The 23,257-nt window shown below is 39.9% G+C and overlaps 1 protein-coding gene across 24 annotated transcripts in view; it reads left to right on the top strand.

Annotated features, from left to right (window-relative positions):
* The window catches only part of LOC129766172 (plasma membrane calcium-transporting ATPase 1), a 208,624-nt gene extending 185,668 nt beyond the window's left edge, over positions 1–22,956 (top strand). For 23 of the 24 annotated variants that reach the window (XM_055766668.1, XM_055766665.1, XM_055766648.1 and 20 more), the window contains one exon: positions 22,553–22,956. In XM_055766668.1, the coding sequence (XP_055622643.1) occupies positions 22,553–22,590 (38 nt within the window). In that variant the 3' untranslated portion in view covers positions 22,591–22,956. The other variant, XM_055766672.1, reaches the window with a different exon arrangement.
* Positions 22,957–23,257: the final 301 nt, after the last annotated feature.

The raw sequence follows: 23,257 nt of genomic DNA, 5'->3' as shown, positions 1-23,257 counted from the left end.
ATAATTACACCACATTAAAAAAATAAATTGGAAAGTGTTTTCTAAGAGTAAAAAGGAGAACAAAAACATGAACTTATATCCTTTTCGGTCTGGGCCATGTACGTGGCAAAGTATACGAAAAACTTTAATGCGTGCATACTTGTAATGTCTCTTGCTTCGCTCGCTCATATTGCTCTTTTATACGCTCTGTCCAACTTCTATAAGACCACCCTGATTTTATTTCGTTGCAACACAAGCAGTTAGAATTTCAACAAGATACATTCATACATTGTTGAATACTTAGAATAAAGTATATTTAACTTCAATTGCGATCAAAAGAGTTGTTTGCTTATTTATTGTGCTTAAATATGATAATTTCATCTGTCCAGTTTCTATAAGACCACTTCAAAATTCATAAGAATTATCAATGGAATATTCAAAACGATCGGCTGATTTACATGTCAATAATTGGCAACCTTGCCATTTCGGCTAATAACCTGGAAAATTCGTGTTGGAATACTATTTACCAAATGCTGCTGAACGAATTTTCTCGATATTTTCCCATGTTTCCGAAATTGCGACCTTGAGCTCGTCAATCGTGGTGTACCGTTTCTCCTCAGTGTAGATTCTGCGTACAAGGATCCTCCTTAGATTTTCAACAGGATTCAAACCTAGAGTGAGCCGACCAGTCCAAAAAATTAAATTTTTGGTCGTTAATCATTATCTTAGTTTCCTCGCTGATATTGTAGTATTATTTGGTGGAATGTGATTTTTTTTGTGACGATATCTACGCAAAAACGGTAGTAAAGAGGATTCCAGAACATGTATGTAATCCTTGAATGGTATGAAAGCTGTCTTGAGCCTTCCGGTTGCACAGAATCCCGCCCAAACCATGCACGAGGCTCCACTAAAATTCCTGGTTGAAAAATACAGTTCCTTCTTCCGTAAATCACGTCACGTCACGTACCCGTTGAAACCATCAAGACCATCCTAATTGAACTTTTTTTCGTCAGTGAAGATAACCTATACATTGAAGAATTTTTCTTTATGGTATATAGCAAATGTACCATATCGGAAGAATTCTTTGTCACAACATAACATGTCCCACTGTCGGTTCATGTGAGCTCTGGCAAAACTCAGACGTCTTCCGATGTGAGATGATATAAGATGAGGAGCTTTAACCTTTTAAACCCTCTTTATGTGAGGATTTTTTACCAAAACTTGACGAATTGTCACCCGAGTAACATTGAAATTGAAATATTGCTTTATTTGCATAAGGAATTTTGAGGTATTCGAATCTGTTCTAACTTTTTTCCGCTTATCCCGGTCAGAGAGCTTCGATTTACGTGGAGCTCTCTTTTTTTACCGTATCCTTGAGCATTCGTCAAATAATTGAGCTTGAACTTGATGAGATCGTCCAGTCCGACAAGAAATTTCTCTGATTCCGTAAACCGGGGGCAAATTGATCACAATTTTCTGAAAAATGTGAATATTCCCGAGTGTTTTTGTTAGATTTATTCCAAACTATTTTTAAAATCAGTACTGGTGCTAAGGCCACAAAACGTTATGGAAAATTTTGTTCAAAAATATATTGAGGCGTTGATTTGGAAAATTTTTAGCGGAAAATTTCAAAATGTAGCTGCGGGGTAAAATTGATCAATCTATGTTTTTCAGGATTTTCTAGTGTCATATGCACAGAAATGTATAGGAGATCAATTATTCCTTCACCTGAAGTCATTAAAATGCTAATTCAAGGGTTTGAGGATACAAACCCTGATTCAATCTACCTAAAGGTGTGGTCATGTCTTTCCATAACTCGTTTAAAGCACTGATCTGCAGGTCATCCGGAAACCATTCGGGTTATCCTCAGGTGGCCAAAAACCCTTGAAATGGACACAAATGAGCTAGTTTTAATGAACCAAGACGTTCGATATATCGCATGATGGGATTCGGTTCTGGTTATTCGTGGTGCTTTTTTGTAAAATAGTTTTTTCTCACTTGTTTGAATTGTAATTATAAGTATTTGATTACTTATTCAACTCATCAAGTATCGGCTAGAAGTGAATTAATAGGTTTAGCGTCTATAAATATTGTTTTGATGTGTTGAAAATATGTTTCTTTACAATAGATAAATATACAATAGAATAAAATGAGTAATTCGTTGAGAGCCATTAACAAAAAGAACCTTCAGATAATTATTGAACATGTCAGATTCAAAAAAATTAAAATTAAATTGCATAATACCTCTGAAAATTTATGTTTGTTTTCAGTCATACGCTTGATCAATTTCACCCCGGTGATCAATTAGCCCCCGGATGACGGTACCAACATTTTCTCGGTGAAATACACCGATTTGTCTTTCTTTTCTCTTCGTGAGCACTTTTCCCTTCGGCTTTTTCCAGATTTATTGATCAAAACAACTAAAACAACGGAAAAATGTAACTGGTCTTATAGAAACTTGACACTAGAAAAATACAAAACCTTTGTTTTATGCTCAGCGCTTGCACACACACATATGAAAATCATGTAGTGTATGGTATTCACCAATACCAACACACTAGAATATAAGTTGAAGCATTGCTTATTTATAATGGCACAAAGCAGCAAGATTACCACCTGGTCTTATAGAAGTTGGACAGAGTGTAGCTCCGGCATATATTTATTAGGCTGTCAAAAAAGTCCTGCGGTATTTTTTTTGAATTTTAATTTGTTCATGAAATTAGTTACAATCATCTGTTTTAAGTCAAATATGCGCCGTTTTGTTCGATGACTTGTTCCCAACGAGATGCCCACTTCATAATACCCCTGTTATAGAAGCTCGCTTCCTTATTGGCAAAAAACTCGGATAGCCAATTTTCACAGGCCTCTTTTGTGGCTAACTTCTGACTACCTAGCTCGTTCGCCATGGACAAAAACAGGTGGTAGTCACTTGGTGCAAGGTCCGGACTATACGGCGGATGCAAAAGAACCTCCCATCCGAGCTCCCGGAGCTTCTGGCGCGTCACCAAAGAAGTGTGTGGCCTGGCGTTGTCCTGATGGAAGACAATGCGGCCTCTGTTTATCAAAGATGGCCTCTTCTTCATGAGTGCTACCTTCAAGCGGTCCAGTTGTTGGCAGTACAGGTCCGAATTGAGCGTTTGGCCATAGGGAAGCAGCTCATAATAGATTATTCCTTGATAATCACACCAAACACACAGCAGAACCTTCCTGGCCGTTAATGAAGGCTTGGCCACCGTCTGAGCCGCTTCAGCGGGCTTCGACCACGACCGTTTGCGCTTCACGTTGTCGTAAGTGACCCACTTTTCATCGCCAGTCACCATCCGCTTCAGAAACGGGTCGATTTTGTTGCGATTCAGCAGCGATTCACATGCGTCGATACGGTCAAAGATGTTTTTTTGCGTCAACGTGTGTGGCACCCATACATCGAGCTTCTTTGTGAATCCAAGCTTCTTCAAATGTTTAATAACGGTTTGATGACTTATCCCCAGCTCTTGGCCGATGCTACGGCTGCTACTATGCCGGTCTTTCTCGGCTAATTCAGCGATTTTGTCGCAATTTTCGACGACAGGCCTTCCGGAGCGTGGCGCATCTTCGACGACCTCTACACCAGAACGAAAACGTTGAAACCATCGTTGTGCGGTGGAAATGGAAACTGTATCGGGTACATAAACTGCACAAATTTTATTGGCAGCTTGAGATGCATTTTTGCCTTTGTCATAGTAGTACTGTAAAATATGTCGGATTTTCTCTTTATTTTGCTCCATATTTGCGACACTATAACTCACGAACGACTTAACCAAACAAAACACTGTCAAAGACTATATTATAGCGCGCAAAAATACCTTTCCAACAAGCTATAGTATGACTCGATACAATGAATACAACTAGAAATACGCGCTTGCAACGACACCTCGCGGAAATACCGCAGGACTTTTTTGACGGCCTAATATTATACAAATGCTGTACTAGTATGGGAGAGCAGCACATTTTCTGTGATTTTTAAGCTCATTTAAAGTAATAAATCAGGATGCCAAAACATGTACTAAAAATTAATTTCAGGTGTACAAACAATTGATTCCATAGCTATGATTTGATTTCGCAGTTCACCAACGATGGCTTCAAAATAGGGAATTGACCTAGATCGATTGAAGTTTTACATTTGAGCTTCTAATTTTGAGTAGATATCTTGGGTAACGATTGTGATAGTTTCCCCTTAACCTTGTAAATCACATCAAATGCGACAGTGACATTATTATCACTTCATTCGAGTAATAAAATGTCTACGATATCTATGCCTAAAAGCAAACTATTGATAGAATCGAATGAACTGAAGAAGTTTCAAGTCTCTATAATTCAACAATTCAACAACAACAAAGTATTGTAATCACAAAAACCTACAAATATGGGTACCTGCTTGAAATTTCATCTCAGTCATGATTGCAAGGCGTTGGCGTTACGTTGATTGGACTTGATTGAAAAAAATTCTAAACAAAATTTATTTGATCGCAGTAATACGAGGTGTGATCGCAGTAATCGCGAATTTTGTGTTTTAAAAAAAAAAAATTTATTTATTCATGAATATCTATTTTGTCCCCTTCAAAGTAATCCCCATAAGATATACACTTGTGCCAACGTTTTTTTCCAATCTTCGAAGTACTTCGAAAATCATTTTTTATCTTGTTCAGCTCCTCCTTCGATGCCGTCTTTATCTCGTCAATAGTAGCGTCGTTCTTTCATGGGCCTCTTCAGTTTCTGGAACAAGAAAAACTCACAGGGGGCCAGATCTGGGGAATACGGTGGCATCATAAGTGTGTTATTTTTGGCCAAAAAGTCGCGCACAAGCAACGATGTTTGAGCAGGGGCGTTATCGTGGTGCAAAAGCCAATTTTTGTTCTTCCACAAAAATCCGGGCGTTTCTGGCGGATTGCTTCGTATGCAAATGATATCCGAAATGATGAACCAACAAAAATTAAAAAAAAAGATTGTGTAGTCCTACGTCCTAAGCGGTCGTATCTCGGATACAACCCCTCGATTTTTTTGCTTCTCTATTATAGTGACTTTCAACACATTTCGGCTGGTTCGTCACTTTTACTTTCATTTTTGGAAGAATGTCGGGAGTGAGAATTGAACTCGTGATCTCTGCGTGAGAGGTATGGATGTTACCACTACGCCAGATTGCCTCCACGGAAGACATGAGTACCAACATAACGCCACTAATTAATGAAAATTCGAAAAATTCGCGAAAATTCAAAATTGGCGATACTTTTTGAACATACCTCGTACGCAACTTTCAAATTGAATGATTTTAGGTCTAAACTAGGACTTCTAACAAAAATTAGCTTGCGTTTAAATGAATTTTCCGCAGTATATTGCTAAAATAGTGAAATTTGACAAAATTTGATGAAGCGATATCCCAATTTCGTATCGCATTCTCATTCGATGCGACGAGAATGGGCGTCCATTTTTTTTCACATGTTTTCCAAGACGAATTGAAATTTGACTGTCATCCCAGATAATCATTCATAACAATCAACTAAACAACATAATTTCTTCGAAATGAGTTCAGTTGACAGAATTCAAAAACGCCAAAAATTAAAAATAATCCGAAGCATTCGATTAGACGCATCTCAAATCATGGCAGTAGAAGTAAAAATTTTCTGAGTTGGATAATATTCTCCTTGTTTCTTAGTTGTTTACAAATTTTCATGGAGTATTGATAGAGATTTGGTCTCGACATCCTCGATCGGATTACAAGTGTGACCAGTCAAGTGATGTCCATTTCGGTAAAACAGGTATTGGTTTGTCGTACAACGTGGATAGAAGTGTTGTTTTGCTGCAAACCGCCGATTCACCCAAATGATCCTCTAAGCCGTGAACCTAAACGACTTTTAGAAGGGTACTTTTGTTCTTGGGTACGAAAGAGACAACGTTGATTCGTACCACTCCAGGACATCCTTTGGATAATGGCCGAAGCTAAAGGGTGTGTCACATCAAATTGCATCACGGAAAAAACGCTGTAGAAATTCTCCCAGTAGACCGATCCTTTTGAAAATTTTAGACAGTAAAAATAAAAACTATTAAACAACTTTTGGCATTTTCTTTTTATTCATACTTCGAGCCCAAGCCCGTATGCTCGCACCTTCCTCTTTACCCCGTCCATAAGGTTCTGTACAACGTCAGATTGTAGTTTTTTTTGAACAGAAATCCATTTTCTCTTGAAGTCCGCCTCCGATTTGACAACTTTTGGGTTCTTCCGGAGGGCCTGCTTCATAATCGCCCAATATTTCTCTATTGGGCGAAGCTCCGGGGCGTTTGGCGGGTTCATTTCCTTTGGCACGAAGGTGACCCCGTTGGCTTCGTACCACTCCAACACGTCATTTGAATAGTGGCACGAAGCGAGATCCGGCCAGAAGATGGTCGGGCCCTCGTGCTGCTTCAATAGTGGTAGTAAGCGCTTCTGTAGGCACTCCTCAAGGTAAACCTGCCCGTTTACCGTGCCGGTCATCACGAAGGGGGCGCTCCGCTTTCCGCAAGAGCAGATCGCTTGCCACACCATGTACTTTTTGGCAAACTTGGATAGTTTCTGCTTGCGAATCTCCTCCGGAACGCTGAATTTGTCCTCTGCGGAGAAGAACAACAGGCCCGGCAGCTGACGAAAGTCCGCTTTGACGTAGGTTTCGTCGTCCATTACCAGGCAATGCGGCTTCGTCAGCATTTCGGTGTACAGCTTCCGGGCTCGCGTCTTCCCCACCATGTTTTGCCTTTCGTCGCGGTTAGGAGCCTTCTGAACCTTGTATGTACGCAGGCCCTCCCGCTGCTTGGTCCGCTGGACGAATGAACTTGACAAATTCAGCTTATTGGCGACATCCCGGACCGAACTTCTCGGATCACGTCTAAACTGCTTAACTACGCGCTTGTGATCTTTTTCACTGACGGAGCATCCATTTTTGCCGTTCTTCACCTTCCGGTCGATGGTTAGGTTCTCGAAGTATCGTTTTAGTACTCTGCTGACCGTGGATTGGACGATTCCCAGCATCTTACCGATGTCCCGATGTGACAACTCCGGATTCTCGAAATGAGTGCACAGGATTAATTCACGACGCTCTTTTTCGTTCGACGACATTTTTCCAAATTTACGAAAAATTGACAGTGAAGCATGGCCAACGTGATCTATACACTCTTATCTGATTATAAGCGAAAGCTGAAGATATAATTCCTAAAAATTAAATTTCTACAGCGTTTTTTCCGTGATGCAATTTGATGTGACACACCCTTTAGATCCGGCCAGAAGCGGGCCCTCGTGTTGCTTTAACAGAAAAAGCAGAAGCTTCTGTAGACACTTCTTGAGGTAGATCTGCCCGTCCACAGTCCCGGTAGTCACGAACGGCGCACTCCGTTTACCACATGAACAGATCACTTGCCAAATCATGTATTTCTTGGCAAACTTTGAAAGTTTCTGCTTCCCTACTACCTCCAGGACATCAAACTAGTGTCCTGATCACTAATAGAACATCCATTCTGACCGCATTTTTCCTTACGATCGATGCACAATTCCGAGTTGTTTTCCGATGCCTCGATGAGAGTTGAGGATTTTCCAGGTGCTTGCGCGAAATCAATTCGCGACGTTGCTTTTCTGGTGACGCCATTTTCTCCAATTTTCGAAAAACTGACAGCGATAAAAATACAGTGTAAACAATGCACTCTAAATTATTTCTACCAAAATTTTCAAGAGAAAACATCCAATGGGTAATTTTCTACAGCGTTTTCTCCATGATGCAGTTTGATGTGGGACATCCTTTATTCTTTCTTAAATAAAAGAAACCGATTTTTCGATGATTTTTTTCCTCAAAAATACTCCATAATTATAAATTATTTCAAGTTGCATTATTTTCGTACAGTAGGCGGATTATCTTCTCTCTGTGCATAAGCTTCTGCACAAAGGCTTTTCTAACCATTTTTACCAATTTAGGCCAATTCTTCAACACTGCCCGCTGGTTTCATGTGTAACCCTTTCAGAATGTTTCGATAGGGCAAATTTTAGGGTAGTTTGGTGGATTCATTTATATTGCTTCACATGTGATATTGATTGTTTCCAGATCATCCTTACAATAATGGCAGGAAGCAAGAGATTGCAAGATTATTATGCTTGTTGATCAAGGGTAGTAAATTTTTCTGATAGATTTTCTCCAAACAATTTTTCTCAGAAAAAAGAAAAAGACTTCCAAATTTTTTTGCTCTCGTAATTTATTTGATTTATTAGAAAGAAAAAAAAAGATAAAAATAACAGAGACATAACGAAAACACACAATTTACAAACACATACCATACCCCACATAAATATGAAACAGCATGAAATTTACATCGAATCGTTCCTGGTCATACTGACTAACTGACATCATAAACGAAAAGTTGCTGTTCCTCTCCTTCTTTAGTTAACGCTTTCTCCTGTTTTATACTATTGATTGTGTTTCACTCTTTAAAACTTCCCCGTTTCGTTTATGTTGAATTTTACTAGATTGAACCCTAATCTAGAAGTTTTTTTTTCTGTTATGTAGCAAAAAGTCAAACAAGTAATATGAACCGTATTCTCGAATGTCAGTCGTCATTTAGTGTGTTTCATGCAGAGTAAAGTTAGTTCAGTGCCTCTAGGAAAGTTTAGTAACAGCAGCCAAGTCGGTACAGTCTCTAGCACACTGAGTAACAGCCTTATCCACCTTTTTAACGGCATAGTAATACCGATCACCATGTGTCACCTTAATACCTAGAAGTTTGCGCCAATTGAAAAAAGAACAACTTTGAAGTAAAAAGTAAAAAAAAACAAATGAGTATATCGTACCGAGAAAATTGTCACCAAGTTGTGAATACCACCCATGTCTCACACCACCATAATGCAGCCCATTATATTGTCATCCTTCACTTTAGAGTCCTTTTGGTTTCATCATCCTCTTCTCTGTTCCTGGTTCACTAGTGCATACTACTTGTTTTATTGTTATTAGAAGTGGCAGCCTCACGCTCCGAGCGCTGTTTAGTATTTTGCTGTCATGTCCATATGCATACTATATATTCTATATATTTAGACATAACCTAATTGTGATTACTTAGCTGTATTTTCAATTCGACCTTCATTGTAGAACATTTTCCGCTCTCTCTCTCTCTCTCGTTTTGCCGTCCCATCCATTGTCATTTCTCTTCATTCGCATCATTGAACTTCATAAAACAACCGGAGCCAGCCTTTCGGTTGCATCATCCAAATAATCGAAACGTTAGTGTTTTCACTGCATCCTTGGCTATGACTAGAAGTTGTGTATATTATCCGAGAAGCTTCAGCTGTCTTAGGCCATAGCAATAAATACAAAACAATATATAGCAAACAGTAGCAGCAACATTATCTAGAATTATGTAAAAACAATGTAGTGTGCAATGAGAGAAACAAAGAAAAGACAAGACGGACGCAAATAGTCCAAATTTACTTGTTTCACAGATTATGTCGACGGAATGTGTCCGCCCTATGCTCTTCGATAAATCAAATGAGCAGGATACAATTGCGACACAATCACCAACACATCTGCACGCACACAAACAGCAACTAAACAAGCTACAACAAACAACAATAGTAGCGACTCATCTGGCGCACTTTGCAAACCTCTCTGGTAGTCCTTCTTCGATTTGTCCGATGTCACACAAAATAGAGATCTGTCTGATAGTTGGAGACCTCACAACACAACCCTTCTCTTCTCCATTTCTACACTCATCCGACCCGGGCCACCCCCACAAATAACATAATTCCTCCATATGCTTGTTCCTTTCGAATGATGTTGTTTAATTGTTACTGGTACGTTGTTAGTTTTCGTTAGATTTCTGTACACACGCTGTGTTGCCCGTCCATATCTATTATTGCTGGCCGATTTATTATGTTCATAACATGAAATCCTTTTTTTTTTGTTTACTCATTTCTTGGCGTCAGTGTAGGCACTGATTTGAACAGCCGTTTAATTTGAGTAGCAAAAGACCGAGCGAACTAACGCGTTAGAGTACCGTTGCGATTGATTGCTACCTAGCTCTCGAGACCATCCCACCACTATATCTACTACCCCCACCACCGGAAAGGAATGTGATTAATTTGGATTAACTAATCTGTAACACGAATGGAATATCGTAACCGTTAGAGCATTTCCAATTGTGTGAGAGTTCACACCGTGTTACAAACAAATTTGCCGAATTTCTCAGTTGGGAGTGCTCTCAGTAAATGATCTGTTGTTGGTTTTGTTTATTTATCTATTTTTTTCTGCAACCGATGCAACTTTTTATTTCTCTATCATAATCTGGTACAATTACCTGATAAGGATGTGTCCTCTGTCCGTGTGTGGCGTTTGCTAGCATTAATTTTGCCGTTTTGTCGCTTAGTTAGTTTAGAGTGCTTTTCCCGCAATAGAAAACCCACCGCCCACTCCTCGGATCGGACTTATTAAAATAGCAACAGCAGTAATAACAACCACCAAACCAACCCCCAAAGAGTCCCGCAGATTGTCTTTGTTTTCATTTCATTTTTTAAGTTTGATTAAAGATTAAAGAAAAGCAACAACAACAGCGACAAAAAAATATATATCGAAGCGAATCAAAAAAAAAAAAGTGAGAGAAAGTAAAAAAAAAATTCGGACAGTGAAATTTGAAGTTTCCTGATATTGTACCGTTCTGTGTAACACGTTATTGTTTTGCCTTGTGTTCTGATGATTATTTAGTTGTTCTGTTTTCTCCAGAATTAGCCAAATTTTTGCATACTCTACATCTGGTTTTTTATTGTTTATCTTTTGTTCATTTAGCTACAAACACTCACACATCGACACCTCGGTTTTGTTGAATAGTCGCTACACTTACCGCCTGATGAAACTTTGTGTTAACGTCAGTGTTATCTACTTCTTCTTCTTCTTCTTCCACTTCCTCCCTTCGGTTGCATTGGAGTACATATACTAGTTGAACTATTTTAGTGTTGATGAATATATTGTCGTGGAATTTATTTTTTCTAAATTTATTTTCGGTTTTCCCATTACTGTACTTACCACTTACCACCACCAGGCAAATATTAGTTTTTGTGTAAAGCTCTTGATAATTATAATTTAATTGTACAGAAACCCGAACAGTGTTAAGATGACAAAAATGAATAAAAACGAAACTTGTGGTCGTCTGTAAATACTACCTTCGAATGGTGTTCACCACAATTGGCAATTGTGTTTGGGTGTATAATGTGTCTCCACCGGATTTTTCTTTCAGGTTGGAACTCCTCCGTAACGACAGTCTATGGAGACGCAGGGTGATAATTCGCTGAAGTATCCTCCTGATTTATACTCTTGCATTGATTGGGAAAATTCAATTTATTATCATTTTAGCGGAGAAGTATATACACAAAATAGCATATCGAAATTGCTCCTGTATATACAGGTCACAGTCTCTCTCCCTTGCTCCAAACACAACCGTCTTGTTCTCTACACGAGTTCTCTAGGAACATCAGAGTCATTCCAGGAGGAGATATTCAAATTGAATTATTTACTATTAAAGGAATAAAGGTAAACTTTAGTAAATAAATATCTCGAATGAACTTGAGACGACTCATTATGGTCAAATGATCTAACAAAGCAGCGAACAAAGAAGACCCTAGATTTAGGAGATTCCTACTTTGTTTCTTGTCATGTTTTATTTCCAATTTTCTTATACTTCTTCCATCGAGTTCGAATAGTTTATAACGTGAACGTGGCGGCTTTCGTGGCTATATTGTTAGCAACACACTTAATGAGTGTATCGAAAAGTTGTCTTAAACTACTAAACGTACATCAAACGTTCAGAAAGTTTCTACAAATGTGAATTTTATTAAAGAATATTAAGTTTACATAGCAATGAAAAGATTTAACTCCACTCATCAAATTCTGCACAGTAGTCATTGGGCACTCTCTGGAAGCTGCAGACCAATTCTTCTTGAACTCTGACATATTTTTAGACACTGTACCTTCCATCTTGAACCTGGCCTTGACAATTACCCAGTAACGTTCAATTGGCCGCAGCTGGGGACAGTTAGGTGGGTTGAGGTCTTCTTCGACGAACATGATGTTGTTTTCCGAAAACCATTGTAGAGTTGATTTGGCATAATGTGTAACACCCTTTTCGGTGCACAAATTGTGCAGAAGTTTCATTTTAGTTTGCAAATCAATTACGAGAACAACTTTTTGACCGCGACTAAATGACTTGTATTTCGATTTTTGACATGTAAACAAAGCGTGCTCTGATTACACGACAAAAAAAGGTCACCCGTTTGTGTGTAATAACGTGTTAAATGTTTAAGACTACTTTTCGATACACTGCTTATCATGTTGCGAGCTTCGGGTTCGATTCCCGTTCTCGCCGGGAGATTTTTTGTCAAAGATATTTTCATCCACCTTGCACCGGTATACGCTTATTCTCGAAGTGAGCACATAGGATATAATTGAGATGTGTTATTAGCGTAGAAATAATATTAACCCCTTCCCGTATTATTTAATACGTCACACATCAAGTGCTTTCACTACTCTGCTGAGCATTCTAGTGCCTATTTCATTCAAGTACATCACGAGTGGGACTCGATGTTGTACGGGAAAGGGTTCTTCTTCTTCTTCTTCTTCAATGACACTAACGTTCCTAGAGGAACTTCACCGTCTCAACGTAGTATTACTTGCGTCATTTTTATTAGTACTTAGTTGAGATTTCTATGCCAAATAACACGCCTTGAATGCATTCTGAGTGGCAAGCTCTAGAATACGCGTGATCACAGTGCAAGTCGGAGGAAATTTCTTTGACGAAAAATTCCCCCGACCAGAACGGGAATCGAACCCGAACACCCGGCATGTTAGTTATGACGCTAACCACTCGGCCACGGGAGCACAACGGGAAAGGGTTAATGCAGTCGAAAAACGATATGAAAAAATGTATACTCCATATTATATTTTAGGCACTTCGTTGTCCAATCTTAAGGTGACCGTACACTGTTTGTTTGAAAGTCAATTATTGGACACTTTTTGACAGATAAAGTTTGGTTTGAAATATGTACAAACACTATTTTGTTTGCCACTCCTCAACTATCAACAGTGGCAAACAATGTCAACATCGAATATGGAAAAAAACTGACTGAAATATTGTACCATGTACCGATAGGCTCGAAGAACATATCGAAAAAATATGCATCCAATAACTAATTACAAGGGCAGTCCGATAAGTACTTAGCCTACAAAAAAAACTAAATTTTTGGAAAAGTGGCGATTTATTTCTCAACATAGTCTCCTTTTAGCTCGATACACTTGACCCTGCGATGCTTCAACTTCTTTAGTCTATCTGAAAAATACGTTTTCTCGAGTTCTGTAAGGTAGGCGAGTGACTTTTTCAAGTGTCAAAGTCACACGGGGCCAAATCTGGAGAACACGGTGGATGGGACAGCAGTTCGTAGTGCAATTTGGCCGTGGCGACGGTGGAGGTGTGAGCCGGTACGTTGTCATAGTGGAAGAGCACTTTTTTTCTTCGCCAAATGGGGCTGTTTTTTCTGCAATTCGGCGTCGAATCGGCCTAATAATTCGGCATAGTAGATTCATGTGATCGTTTTGCCCTTCTCCAGGTAGTCGATGTAGATCACACCTTGTGAATCCCAGAAAACGGTGGCCATCACCTTTCCGACCGATAGGACAGTCTTCGCCTTCTTCGGAGCACGTTCGCGGGGTGAAGTCCACTGTTTCGACTGTTCATTGGTATCTGGTGTGTACCAGTGGATCCATGTTCCGTCGACGGTCACGAAACGACGCAGAAACTCCTTCGGATTGCTTAAAAAGTCAAACACTGCTCTGAAGTGGTCTCACGGTTGCGCTTGTTGTCTGGAGTGAGCAAACGCGGCACCCATCGCGCCGACAGCTTTCTCATGCCCAAAATTTCATGCAGGATATGACCCACGCGGTCTTTTGAGATGCCTACTGTTTCAGCTATCTCGCGTACCTTCAATTGGCGGTCTGCCAATACGAGATCGTGGATTTTTTCACGTTATCCTCCGTGGTAGCCGTTTTCGGGACCCCTGGGCGTAGCTCATCAAAAACCGACGTGCGACCACGTTGAAACTCGTTAAACCAATGTTTGACGGTCGTCAAGTCACCGTATGCAACATCCAAGCGCTCTTTAATTTCGCTGCGCGATTTCCCTTCCAAAACAAGAATCGAATGACCGACCGATATTGCTCTTTTTCCATTTTTCTAAAACCCGCTTACACACACGGTCAAAACAAAACTAGGAGTCTGATTCGGCTGAAATTTTGACAGTAGCCGTTTACGAGAATGTATTACACGATAGTAATCTCTCCTGTGATACTGACACCATCGGGCGATGAGGCTAAGTACTTATCGGACCGCCCTCGTAATTTCGTTTTTCACACAAAATTTGATACAGGTTCTTTGATCCATTTTTTGGAATAGGTAAAAATCGAAGACGAGCCAAAACACGGGCAAACAAAGCAGCTGTCAACAATTAACTGAGCATTCAAAATGGTCGAACTTGTCGGCATAAGTGAGAGACACGAGTACCAACATAAAGCCACTAAATAATCGAAATTCGAATATACGTAACCCGCAAAAATTCGAAATACGTGATACTTTTTGAACATACCTCGTATATAATTTACACTGAAATAATATCTTGTTCGTTACCCCTGAAAATTTGTAGCTATTCTAGACACTGGTGATATTCCATTATTTTGCTACAGATTACTCTTTTCGTTATTTTTCGGGCAGTTTACGAATCTTTCATTCAAAAACTTGTCCTCTTTCCATTAACGATTCGATACCGTTTTTCCACATCTCAATAAGACCATTAATCGTAATGATCGAAGGAAGCAGCGTTTTGAGAACTCGATGCCATGGACACTCCGTTTCCGAATATGTCTCGACCACATTCACAAAAAGGAGTCGGGACAGGGTTGCCAAAATGAAATATTCTTTCCAAACAAAGTTTTCATCCTAATTTTTCCAAAAAGTCTGCATTATCTGTACCTAGTTTTTGGCTAATTTTTAGTACGAGGGTCGCTCAAAAAATTAGTTTCAGTGCCTCAGAAATCGCAGAAAAATAAAGTTAGGACAATTTTTTTTCTATTTTTCTACATAATCGCCGTAACGTTCGAGGTATTTTTCTCGGAATAGAAAAACTCGTGCCACGAGCGCGGAATGCGTAGCGTCCATTTTTTTTTAAGTACGATGTAACTGCGTCACGAATTTCTTCAGTGTTATCGAATCGTTGACCGCGAGAACGCCTGTTTCATCACCGTACTATTGTGAAGTTTTGGACCGATTAAGAACCGCGATTAAGAACAAAAGGCCAGGTTTATTGACGAAAGAAGTGTTCCTCATCCACGATAATGTGCGGCCCCATTCTGCTCGCGTAACTCCTGCTTACTCCCCAGACCTCGCCCCTAGCGATTATCACTTACTCCCGGTGATGAAACAGGGTTTCGGCGGTCGACAATTCGATAACACTGATGAAATTCGTGACGCAGTTACATCGTACTTCATAAAGTTGGACGCTACGCACTTTGCGTTCGGGATAGAAAAACTCGTGCCACGTTATGAAAAATGCCTCGAACGTTACGGCGATTATGTAGAAAAATAGAAAATAAAACGTAGATTACGAAAATCATCTAGTTTTTTTTGTCCTAACTTAATTTTTCCGCGATTTCTGAGGCACTGAAACTTATTTTTTGAACGACCCTCGTATATTATTTGTAGTGCACAGATTATTGAATGTGGCGATACCAGCTGTATAAATATGAAACAGGATTATTCCATTAAAAATACACGTTTATTGTTCTGAAATGGTTGAAAATATTTTATTCAATTGAAATCTGCGCATTTTCCCGTTTGTCATGCAATTCGTGAATACATCGCCAAAAAAAATATTGGTTTTTTGAGCCAAACATGTCATCGAGCAATTTTCTAACATTTTCATAACAGTCGAAGCATATCTCAGTGAGAGTCAGGTCTGGCGAATAAGCCGCATGCAGTAGTTGATTCTAACTGAGTAACTCAACCGTTTATCTGGCCGGACTTGTTCGGTGTGACGAGGCCTTGTCATCATTAAAAATTACTTTGTGTTCCGTTTTCTGGCGTTCCGGTCGTTTTTGGAACAGAGTATGGTTCGATTCGATCAATTGTTTTCGACAGCGTTCCGTTTTGGCAGTTTCATCGATGTCCTCGAAAACGGCTAACGGTGATTTCCATCGTCCTCGTTCCTCACATCAATGTTTCTTTTTCTTTTTAACTTTTGAACCAACCATAACATTGTGAATTGCCGAAAGCTTGTTTGCCACAAGCTCCCACCAGCAAAAAAAATAAGTGATGGCCACAGGTCGTAGTTGGTTGGGACAAAATCCACATTTCTAAAATCCATCAACACAACAGATGTGGTTGCATGAAACTTCCTAGATTTAGAATTGTCTATTGATGACAGATGGCAAAAATATGAAAATCACTATCGGTATGGCTTTTAATCTTTTACATTACTAGTATAATCTATGTTTCATATTTATATCCCTGGAAAAAATGAGTAAGTGATGTGTCCAGTATTTTCATGCTGTAAAATCACTCAATTGTGGGTTTCGTTGTATTGTAACCATTAGTCTTTAGATACTCTGCTTGAACGCAAAGTACAGTCTTGGAGCCGAGATTATTCCATTTTCAGCGTTTGTGATCTTTCCCATATTCCTACGCCAAGTCTGATTGCAATCTGATGAGCACAAAGTAGCAAATCCCAGCCAAACTGCATGTTGCCGGGTTTTTTCAAAATGTGCACATGTGGACTGATATTTGTCCTGGATCGCTGCTTTTAAATGCGTGCAGTTTCAAGCAGAACTCTTTGGGAATCGTCGACTGACTGCTTATTGGAAGTTCAGCATACAGAATTTCTCTCCAATCTAATCAGAAATGAGATTCTTTGGGGTAAGACTGGCTTTGGGAGTGGTGATTCGTTTCGCTCACCCAAATTTTTTTTTCGCTTGAAGATGATGAACAATGATGGTTGTGAATGATTCTTTTTTCATCAGCAAAAACGGCGTGTTCTCGTTGTGTTTATGAAGCGAGTCGCATGTTGTGATGTGATCCATTGAATGTTTTTCGATCAAATTGTGTAGAACTGATTCAGTGCTGTTCATCAATTCGCTAGCTGGGCTTCTTTCCTCTTTGGCTCCACCTGATACTATATGAACACCTTCTCTGCGGGACTGTTTTCTGACATTCAAAGCATACAATCTTTCTGCTCCACATTAAAAAGCAGACAGGAGAGTCCATCTCATTGTCGATGTCCCCTGTAAACCTCTGACGGTTTCGATCGATCATCTGACGTTCGCCCACTACACCGCACATCGTTCATCATTGCCTGAATAAGTCTGGTCAGCTTTTTTAGGAAAGCCGCGTTCGTTCATGTTTCTTTATATCTGTCATAGCATACCATGTCGGAAGAGGATGTGAGATAAAATGTTGTACTCTTTGTGCGATCTTGAACAATTTCCGCGATTCTCTGCGGTTATGCTAGGGCCCGATTGTCGTGCCTCTAATTTCTGTGTGAATTTTCCTATGTTCACTTTTTTAACAGATGACTGGCAGGGCTGCACCAATCCCCCGCACAGTTTTGTTTAGGACCCCACGCCAACACGACCTGAGGAACATGAGGAACCTATGTTGTTTCGAGCCACATCCATATAGTAAACAGACGCTCAGAATGGTTTCTTTCAATGTGGAGAGCAGCCCCTCTTCTCTGTCAGCATAAGGCCATGATCCAACTGAGGGTTAAATGGTCAATCTGCACTGTGAACCTGGTCAAGCCGTTTACTATGGCTCCATTTAGAGTGAGGTAAAATATTAATCTACCAATTGCTAAAAAACGCAGCTATCTGGTATTCAATTCATATATTTTTTTAAATCTCAGCGGCCTTAGAGAAAACCCTTAGTAAAAATCTCTTGAGCCTCACAACCTATAATCGAGCCTCTCGTGGTAAATCTATCGAGTCAAGATTGATCAAACCTCGACCGATCCGACCCGAGGACTGCTTCGTATAATTTGCGACTAGTAAGAAAAACATGATAATTTGCCATTGAAAATGGCTTGATTGTTTTTCAAAGTATTCTCCGTGATGATTGATATATTTTAGCATTCGCTCAACCCATTCATTGTGGCATCCATGCCACTCTGAAAGTGGTGCCTCCAAAACATGTGTTTTAAACGCTTCAATCACATCTCCTGGCATCGAGAATCGTTGACCACGCAATGTATTCTTGATGTTTTTGATGGGAACGAAAAGAAGTCTTTGGATGCCAAATATGAACTGCTTTAAATCGATGATTTCACCGGTCACGTAGGCGGTTGTTTGAGCCATGTGTTAGAGCTCGCATTGTCATAATGAAGGATGATTCGTCGTTTTGAGTCGTTTTTACTTATTTGGTCTAAAACCTGTTTCGTATAAAGAAGGACATTTCTCAGCATAGAAATAACGTACAAAAAGACAAGAATGCTATTTTGTAGGTTTTTAATGAACTTCAAACGAAAAATACATACAAAAATACAAATTATTCGTCAGCTGTTCGGATCAATTTTCGAGCTTTTCGTGTGATACAACCCATCATTTTCTGCAAAGTAGTGCTGGTAACCGTATTTGTTAACCTTGTTCCACCACTTTTCCATTGTAGCTGTTTTTTTAAGGCTCTGCTACATTTCTTCAGTTTGTCTTTGATAACTGCCCAATATCTTCCGATGGGACGAAAATTCGGACAATTTGGTGGATTGATAGTTTTTTCCATGAAATCGATCTTTTTCTTCTTATACCACTTGACTATATCTTGGCTGTTATGGCAGGAGCATTGTGGGGTCGAATGAAGGGACAAAATCTTGCTCTGATGACACACCTTCTTGCAATCTTTTCCATTCATTGTGGTACCAGTGATGAAAACCTATGTCTTCTCTCCACAGCTACAGATCCCTTGCCAAATCGTCATCTTACGGGCAAATTTATCTGCGTAAACGAATTTGAACCCACCCGCAACACTCCCTATACGTTTGGCTCTTTACATGTTTTGTACTTTATTTCTAGGCCGCGAAATGTCCTACTGTATGCGACACTATTATAACTGTAACAGGCTTTAAGACTCCTGACAGAATTGTGCATTCCACGCTTCTCTAAGGGTATTCTTGCCACATGGCGTTTTTTCTGGAAAACAGGCGACCATTTCTTTGGAAGTGCCCAAAATGCGACCAACTTTTATTGGGTAAGGTTAAGTAAGGAAATACTCACTAAAGGGTGTGTCACATCACATTGCATCACGGAAAAAAACGCTGTAGAAATTCGCCCAGTAGACCGATCCTTTTGAAAATTTTAGACAGTAAAATAAAAACTATTAAACAACTTTTGGCATTTTCTTTTTATTCATACTTCGAGCCCAAGCCCGTATGCTCGCACCTTCCTCTTTACCCCGTCCATAAGGTTCTGTACAACGTCAGGTTGTAGTTTTTTTTTTTTAACAGAAATCCATTTTCTCTTGAAGTCCGCCTCCGATTTGACAACTTTTGGGTTCTTCCGGAGGGCCTGCTTCATAATCGCCCAATATTTCTCTATTGGGCGATGCTCCGGCGCGTTGGGCGGGTTCATTTCCTTTGGCACGAAGGTGACCCCGTTGGCTTCGTCCCACTCCAACACGTCCTTTGAATAGTGGCACGAAGCGAGATCCGGCCAGAAGATGGTCGGGCCCTCGTGCTGCTTCAATAGTGGTAGTAAGCGCTTCTGTAGGCACTCCTTAAGGTAAACCTGCCCGTTTACCGTGCCGGTCATCATGAAGGGGGCGCTCCGCTTTCCGCAAGAACAGATCGCTTGCCACACCATGTACTTTTTGGCAAACTTGGATAGTTTCTGCGTGCGAATCTCCTCCGGAACGCTGAATTTGTCCTCTGCGGAGAAGAACAACAGGCCCGGCAGCTGACGAAAGTCCGCTGGTGGATTGGACGATTCCCAGCATCTTACCGATGTCCCGATGTGACAACTCCGGATTCTCGAGATGAGTGCACAGGATTAATACACGACGCTCTTTTTTGTTCGACGACATTTTTCCAAATTTACGAAAAATTGACAGTGAAGCGTGGCCAACGTGATCTATACACTCTTATCTGATTATAAGCGAAAGCTGTAGATATAATTCCTAAAAATTAAATTTCTACAGCGTTTTTTCAGTGATGCAATTTGATTTGACACACCCTTTATAATCGACCGTATAGAGGTCACACAAGGCATTTGAATTTCTTCGAAGGTTTTAACATCAATTTATAGGATCCTTTTCTTGGAGCAATTGTCAAATTATGGAATCTCACGGTATATCACATGTCGATCTTGCATTATCAGTACCAGGGCCCAAAATATTCGAAGGTGAAAAATGAAGACCGACTCTACTCTCAGTAGCTTCGCTTCGACTAGAACTGCTTCGGCAGTCGCCGTCAACAATAAGTGAAATGAATTGACAAGAAATTGAATTGACTATCGTTGACTAGCGAGGATGACTGATGAACTGGTCCTGTCAGTGGTTATTCTAACTGACGCAACTAATGAATACAAATCTGCCTCTTCATTCAACTGACTTCAAAAACCACATTTAACTAAACCCCCCCCCCCACTACGAACGAAATTGAACGTACGCAATCTTTTTTTTTCAACTATATTTTTACTATAAGAGGAACGAAAACTCGATATCTGATGCAAAAAAGTAGTTAACCCATGGACGGTTTATTGTCTACCAATCGTGAACTCAAACCAACGAACTTAGACAGTTATCAGGTATACCATAAAGGTCCTCGCGTTAGTATTATCAAATAGCGTGCAAAACTGCACACACACACTGCATGCTATTTTATACGTGTGAGTAATTTTCGTGTACGATACAAAAAAAGCTAGCTAACCTGTAGCGAATGTCAAACCACGTTGAACTCAAACATCGATGCATGCATTCGTGATACATGGGAAAGAGAGGAACAAATTCGTTTTGGAGGAAGTCACTTCAAAATGCAATGAAGACAATTTGACTGGGACGAATTAAATGAGATAGTCCAGTCGTAGAGGGGGAAAGCGACTAAACGCCCGACTGACTGTTTGGTAGTTTTGGCGGAAAAACTGCCTGAAGAAGCTAAAAGTCATTTCCAACTGAATACGGATATAGTCAGTCAGATAGGCAGCTGACTATCCTCAGTTGACTATGGCTATGCCGAGCCCTGATCAGGACACGCACAGCATCGAAGTTTTGGACGGTCAGTTTAGTTTTTAACTAGCCACACCAGTGTTATCAAGTCGCAAGACTCACGGAGCGAACCTCAAATTTATTCTAATTTTCACATTGAAGATACGTCACTACTCGAAAAGAACCTCAGTATAACTAACTATTGAAGAAATTAATTCACGAGCATTCAGGTTGAGCTATTACTAGCTTTATTCCACTTTCCATTTCTCAAAATAGAGTTCATCCCGTTCGAAAATTATAGGGTGGCGAAGCTGGTTTGCGCTGTTGAAAATTAAATCGTTGGTTGAATGGTTAATAACAGTAGCACCTCTTTTCGGTTCAACGAACAACGACGTTGAAAGAGCATTGTGCCCTAAATACCAGAGAGCATCAATGACAAACCTGCATTCGTCCTTGTTTAGGGGTTTTCCACGTTTCCATACACACCCGCAAGTTATGCAATAAATGTGCCCGGTGGTATCGAAAATTGAATCAACGCACGGCTTGGCACTGTCTCGTAGCCGTGTGCCGGTGCCAGCTAAGTCGAATACCAACACACGATGTAATTGTGATATCATTTGCCCGGCGGAAGAAGAAGCCTCTTCTTGAAAAGCAAACGAAGCAAAATAGGTGTAGGTGTATAGCTGATTGCGAGACGAAGTACAGCGGGGGGGACAGATCGATTAAATGCAATTCGAAATGCGGTTGACCTGTATTTGGTTGCCCACTGGCATCATATATGAACCTCTCGCCGCTAAGCTCTTTGTGTTGTTTTTCTTTTCTCGGTGATTTTTTTTTTTGCATTGTGAATCCTCTGGATAAATGATGGAAGCTCCTGGATGCTAGCGAAGCTGGCGGGCACAAAATGGGATGCTTCTATTTGCGTATTGATTGGCTGATTTCGCCCCCGCCCCCACGAAATCCCCGACCAAAGTGGACATATTCATCGATCGCGCAAATGCCATTTTGTACAGAACCCAATCGTATGTGGAAACACTCGCGCCAAGTTTCTGACAGTCGATCTCAACACTGTTCACTACTGTGTATCGCTAAATATTTGTATATGATAGATTAAATAAATGAGACTTTGTTTCGGTTGAAATAAAATTGCATGCGTATTCTTATGAAACAAAAAATAAACTCTATCCAGCTGTTGTGTTTATTATTTAATCTCTGTGAGAAAAAAGCAACTTTCTAAATTTAACCACAAAAAAAAATTCTACCATCTATGTTATAATTCAAATTCTTAAATTCTTAAATTTACTTTCTTCAATTTTTTACAGAGAAATTCGCGGTTTGGACAAAATCGACAACAGTATAAATTCCTTTGAATATACAATTGAAGAGGGAAGATCTCGCGGCGCGGTTTATTAATTTCCTTCTAATGTGCTTTAGAGAGCAATACTTATAGTTGAAGCAGAATAGACAGAGACAGAGAAAATAAGGAAAGTTAAGCTACAAAAACACACATACCAAGCGCAATCTGACCCGATCAAACCAAAACAGCGTGCATTTCGTTTCAGTGAAGTTTAGCTAACCTTGAAACTGTTGTTGGGTATTACAGCGAAGTAGGTCATCTAGAGTAGACGAACAAACAAACAAACAAACAAAAACACATAATAAGGAAGAAAACAATTCGAAACGTAAACAGTCACAAAGCAAAAAAAAACCAACAAAACAAAACAAACATGGAACAAAAAAGGAAATGAAACAGGTCACAGCTTGCTACAAATTGCTGGACAATTCGAAATGTGTGTATATGATATGAGCGACACGAGAGCAGCAGGAGAAATCACTTTGAGTCGCGTTTAGTGGGTTTAGCCGTAGTATGAATTAGTACACGACACGCGAATACAGAAATGAGTATTACAAACAAGCTAATGGTTAAAAATAAGAGTTTGAAGAGAGATTACCTACGACAGAACCCCCCGTATTCACCCTTCCGCGTACACAAACCACAAACAGATAAGCTGCAATCACGATCGACG

This window comes from Toxorhynchites rutilus, chromosome 2 (assembly GCF_029784135.1).
Source record: "Toxorhynchites rutilus septentrionalis strain SRP chromosome 2, ASM2978413v1, whole genome shotgun sequence".
NCBI lineage: Eukaryota > Metazoa > Arthropoda > Insecta > Diptera > Culicidae > Toxorhynchites > Toxorhynchites rutilus.
The sequence above is the reverse complement of the archived record's forward strand: the minus strand, read 5'-3'. Positions and strand labels throughout refer to the sequence as shown.